At 40.9% G+C, this 6059-nt stretch overlaps 1 protein-coding gene across 1 annotated transcript in view; it reads right to left on the reverse strand.

Annotated features, from left to right (window-relative positions):
- Nucleotides 1-6059, reverse strand: part of NEK10 (NIMA related kinase 10) — a 189868-nt gene that overhangs the window by 53614 nt on the left and 130195 nt on the right. Inside the window, exons 27-28 of the mRNA XM_006022187.2 lie at nucleotides 985-1168; nucleotides 806-892 (exon numbers count right to left, since the gene is read on the reverse strand). Of these exons, the coding sequence (XP_006022249.1) occupies nucleotides 806-892; nucleotides 985-1168 (271 nt within the window). The remainder of the gene's footprint in view (nucleotides 1-805; nucleotides 893-984; nucleotides 1169-6059) is intronic.

The raw sequence follows: 6059 nt of genomic DNA on the forward strand, positions 1-6059 counted from the left end.
CTGGTGGTCCGCGCGGGCCTCCGCGGCTGCTGGAGGGTTTTGGGGGGCTTCTGGGGGGCTTCGGGGGAGCGGGGGCGCAGCGAGCTTTCACCCGCGTGTCTCTCGCCGCTTTCGAGCCTAACTGGGCTTTTTTCCTGGTAGGGAAAACACTGGGCTTTTTTCCCGGGCTTTTTTATACCTACAGGACATTGAGCTCACATGCTTACCATATGAGCAGCACAATAACCATATACAGACTGCTATGTTTCACAATAAACTGCCATTCAATTTCAATATTGAACCACGGGCCACACATCCAACTCTATACAGGCACACGTAGAGGTACTGCTAGATATTGCCCTGATCCACTCTCCTCTTTGATCCCCTATTTATTTTATATAGGCACCCTTATGTTCCTTCACAGTCTTGTCATTATTGAGACAAAAGTCTCCTCTTTAATTGTTCCATAAAGATGATCCTTCTTCTGTTTCTCATCTTCCTCAGCTCTTTTTTTCTCATGCATGAAAACCAGAGCCTTATTTAATTTGCCAAGACATAGCATCTTTATTTATCTCTCCATCTATTTTCAAAACAAAATGTAGATTTAATCCATAAGGAAGACGTTATACAAAATGTTATACACCATCATATTGTATTAAAAGAACAGCGCCACAGAGGTACAATTCTTAATTTTTTTTATAGAGGACCTTTGCACTCTAACAGATGGTGAACTTGTGATTAATCCTGAAAACATCATACATTTCTGAGTAAACAAATGTTTTGCTGTTAGAAATCACTGTACTGCTTCATATGTAAAGAAACTTACCAAATTCAGAGTCTTTCAAAGGACTTGAACTGGAGCTGCTGAAATTATCTAATATATCCAGCTCATCATCTAACTCAGAGAAGACATCTAGGCATAAAAAATATAAGCAGAAAACAAGCTTTTCACCAAGCTCTGAGCAGCATGTTAGCATTCCTGGAGTTGCTTCTGCTAATAACTACCTTTCTCAGAGTTTTCTAAAGTGCAGTTATCATCCAACAGGATTTCATCACATGCTCTGTCCTGCTCTTTTCCACTGGCTGGATGAAAGCTTTCACTTGGAAGGTCGGCACTTTCTGAAAATTCACTTTTGAAGCTGGCTGTTCCACTGCTGCTGCTGCTGAAGCTTGACTTCTCATAACGCTCCTGACAATAAGAAAACACAGAGGAACATGGGGTGGGGGGAACATTATTAGTTTTCCTTTCCTCAGCAACATCGAAAGCTTGTTAGAAAATCTGAAAATGAAAGACAGTCATAACATATAAAAATAGACTTTTAGTTCTCACTTTGCTGTGAGTCCTGTACTTTGTTCTTTCAAATCCTGCCAGCAATCCCGCATTTATGGAAATGACCTTTGAGATTTCACTTAGCTGAAATCATTTTTATCCTTTATATAAAATACATTAAAAACGAATTTAACATCAAGAATATGCAGCAAATATCTATCAAGCAGGCCATCGATACAGTACCTGTCAAGGTCAGTGGGAATGTCCCCCAGAGAGTTCTGAAATCCGACTGTCTCAAGTCTCCAAGAATGGATCAGTCCAGCCAGTCCACCACCCCAGAGGGGCAATGGAGCCTCTAAGTACTGGTCCAGTCACGACAAAGGTTTCTTGACAACCCCTCCACCCTGCAATTATTGGAACCCCTGCATCTAAGCAGATACAAAACATAGATCCAAACTTTGTATTGCCCCATGGTTTAGCCCCGTTACTATCTGGGATAGCCCTATGGTAGCTCAGGGAGATCATCAGGAGCCCGCCTAAGTGTGGACGCTGTAGTTCTCCAAGAAAATAAGTCTGGATGTCTTTATCAACTCCTCCAAGACCAGCTCAGCTAGCTTGGTTAGGGAACCTGTTCTGCAGTGGGATGGCTGAGACACCAACAGAATCCCCAGTCTATCTCCATCCTTGAGCACAAGGTAGACACTACCTTTTATGGTCCAGCTTTTCCTTGAAGATCACTGCCATTTTCCCCTTATCCCCCAGTGACAGACTGATGCTGGTAGAATCATTTGAGAAAGCACTGGCCCAGAAGCATAGTCCAGCTCGGTCCCAGTGATATCTGTAAGGTCAGGGGCTGCATCCTGAATAAAATCAAACACAACTGACATGTTACTAACCACTGTCCTAGCATTTATGAGCAGCAGTGATAGATCATGTCAGTGGTCAAGGCCCCCAGAGACACAGAGGAGGATAAAGACAGAGGAACAGGTACCAACTGCTACCATCGGAGGGAATTTCCTCCTTTAACTGCTACATCTCCCCCTGCAAAAGCCCAGCAAAAGCCTGATAGGCACAGCTGCTGTCCCATTGGTTCCCTCCCAGATCTTGCTGCCTTCCCCCAAATTATAGCGATTCTACCAGGCCCTGGGGGATGACAGTCCACATTAATTCATGGACTCCCTGAGGGAACGGCTAGTTGGGGAGGATGGCCCAAACCTGATACTCCAGAAACTGACTGGGCAGAGAAACAAGCCAAGATAAGTTCAATGCCCATTCTGTCCCTCCCACTCCCTTGTCTCTCACCCAAGGGACTCCCTTCCCCACTCCAAGCTAGTTTAGGCACCAAAAATAGTTTAGCTGCAGCAGCAAAGATCTCAGCTCAGGTTAATTTACCCAAGCTAATTTTACCTTGGTTTTTAAGCAATTACATAGTCTGAAGCCAGACTGCTATTGTTAGCCAAGTTATGTAGGGTGAAGCTGGCTTGGATGAGCCAGGATTCAGGCCATGGGGTTCTTTTCCTACAGTTCTGCATCTTAAGCCTTTACAATTTTCTCTTCCTCGGCTATTCTGTGATAACATTTCTTTGCCCCCTAGGAGTGACTTGAAGATAAATTTATTAATGTGTATGAGGAAGCAGTGAAAAACACATTAGTAATATCTAGCACTAAACAGACATTATTTCTGAAATGTCCGATGGCTGTAGATTACAGCATTAGCAGATTACAATAACATAACAATGGAAAACTAAATTTCCACTGGTCTGAAGATAAACTGTCACAATTTAAAAAATAATCTTAAAAACAATGCCAGCTTTAATAGCAACACTAAATGTCTCTCAGAAAAAAATGGAGTATAACAAGATACTCTAGTGGTTCACGAATATAAAAAATGGTATCTTGGGTTTTATAACTCTTTCCTCAATGTAGAATTTTTAGAAACGTTAAAGAATAATCTATATGCTGTCTGTTGATCATCAGGTGACCCCAGGGGAGAACTATGAATTCAACTTCAACAAGTTTAGATGTAAAGTTTTAGGGCATTTATACATGTGTCCAGGAGTGGGGGCGCTTTGATTACAGCAGCTCTGAAAGTGGTTCTCCAAGTGCCTGGAGAATCTCGTGTATTGGTGTCCCTGTGCTTAAAAATGGTGGCGGGGGGCTTTAACTAAAGTTTATTCAAAGAGCTTTAAAGTGCCCCTGCCACCATTATTAAGTGCAGGGACACTGATACACAAGACATTGAAGTCAGCTGGAGCACGGTAATTACCATGCTCCGGCACACTCGATTAACTGAACCTGCTCCAACGTGCTGTAATTACAGTGCATTGGAGCAGCCTTGCTGCTAATGTATAGGCACCCTTACCTACTGACCTGGTAGAAACTGAACGAATTTAAATTAGAACCTTTATGGAATTTGAAGCAAAAAAAAAATCTCACTGTTACCACCTCTTTAAGAATTTCCTCTCTTCCTTACATTCTTTATCACTCTTGTTTTGCTTTAGTAGATCCCTGCCAAGATCTGCAGTGGAATTACAAGAGAAGAAAAGAGAGAGGGGGGATTTGGAAACAGTCTTCAAATACCTGGATGGCAATTATAGAGAGGATGGAGATAGACCATATGATGATAGGGGACAGGATTAGGAGCCTCAAAATACAGCAAAGAAAATTTAGGTTAGAGATTAGGAATAATTTTCTGACTATGAAGGTGGTCAAGCATTGCAGCAGGGTATCTAGAGAAGTTGTGGAATCTCCATCCCTAGAAATTTTCAAGAGCAGGTTAGATTTGCCTAGCATGGTTTAGTCAAGGATGATCCTACCCTGAGCAAGGAACTGGACTAGATGACCTCTTGGGGTCCCTTCCAGTCCTCTTTTCCTATGATGTGATGACTCTATAAACTGTTATATAAAAATACTTTTAAATCCACAGGGAGTTGTACAATGAATAGAAATAATAATATGCAGATATGTGGATGACATGTTCCTCCAGTATAAACGTATATTTTCTCTTCTCTCTCCTTTGTTGCTTCATATTTAGCGCTTACCTAAGTCCTTGTGCATTGACTGAATAAATAACTGCAATGTTAACTACAACCACAAAAAGTTTATATATTTAAATAGATAGAAAACTAGATCAAGAGAAATTGAGGTGTTGGAAAGGAGTGCCCATATTTTTATTTTCATATATTTTTCTGGACTTTCCACTAAATACATTTGCATTCTTTTAAATTTATCTTTTAAATTCCAAAAAATATTTATTTTTCTAGTATGTAGCCTTTTCAGACACTTTCCAATCTATTGCATAATTACACTATTCTGGATTTTTTAAAATTACTGTTTATCCCATGCACTGAAATTATTCCAACTGAACAAATCAGATTTATTAGATTATTAGATGTCTGCCAAATTTCATTTTTAAATCCAATTTGTTAGTTATCCTGGCATCAGAGATGAAGAGGACAGAACCCAAAAAGATTATGACTGTTTCCGATAAGATAGGAAAGTTTACTTGACAAATTAAAAGATTAAGGCTGATGGGCTAGACACATGCCCCTTGAAACAAGGCTAATCTATAATGCTGTCATAGCTTCAAACTTGCTTGCTGGGTAGGTCTAATCACATCAAGTAATTATGCTTCTTCAAGGAATAGAGCATTTAGGGGAAGATTACCAGGGCCAGATCCCTACTTCTTTCTGATTCATCAAAACCTTACAAAAAATTGAGAAATGGGAGTAAAGAGGGCAGTATAGAATCGTGCTGATAATCAATTTGAAGAACTTCAGTTTATTTGAATAATCCCTGAACACCACAGTAGACAAATTAATTGGAGCTTAGTAAAATAATATTACAAGGCTGCTATCCTAAACTGGTATCAGATCTAGCTACCAAATCAAGTAACTAGTGTTGCCTAAGACATGTGAATTTAGTCTTACAGGTTTTTTTCTAACATAGACATCAAATACGCAGTGGAGGCTACTCTCAAACTCCTTAAATGTACCCTCAAGTCTTTAAGCAGTTTAATGCCTGCAGGGTTATAAAAGGTTTACATTATCCACTTGTCTCTCAACAAAGAAGACTTCCATATCCATCACCAGTCTGAAAAAGATAAATTCAGTCCCAAAAGCTTATCTAGTCCCAACTAAATACTAACTAATCATTTTTATTATCTAGATTATATTTCTCTGATTCTCCTTGTCAGAGGGACCTTGGGATAAGGGCACAGAACTACTTTCTTTAACGAACAAGAATCTTCTCATGAGAGGCAAGAATTTCTTAGGGTGATAACTTTTATTGGACCACCTGGGATACAGTTAAACAACTTCTGAATGCAATACATTTTTCTTTAGATCACTCCAACACTACCATTTAAAGACCATGGCATGGAAGGTCAGCCTTCAGAATCTTGATTTATCTCACTCTACCTTATATTGGGTAGGGACAGAAACTACACATAAACCAGTATAAGTGATCAGAAATCAGTTCAAATCTGTAACACAACAGGGCTAAGTACAGACATTTGGAAGTATTACGGGGAGGCTAAATCAGTTCAAAATGGCTGCCTGATGTCAGATAAGTCAGGATAGGGGGCTAGTGGGAGGTTTGGGGGTCCAGCAGGCTGGAGGGGATTGGGGATCTGCTGGGGGATGGAGGAAAGTCTCGACCCATGAGGGGTGGAGAATAGGCACAACCTGTGGTTGGGGGGGCAGGCACGACCCACAAAGGGTGGGGATGTGGGTGTCATCTGTGGGTGGGGTGGGGGACAGGCGTGACCTACAGATGAGGTGAGGGGGTAGGCATGACCTGTGGGTGCAAT

Source organism: Alligator sinensis, unplaced genomic scaffold (genome assembly GCF_000455745.1).
Source record: "Alligator sinensis unplaced genomic scaffold, ASM45574v1 scaffold181_1, whole genome shotgun sequence".
NCBI lineage: Eukaryota > Metazoa > Chordata > Crocodylia > Alligatoridae > Alligator > Alligator sinensis.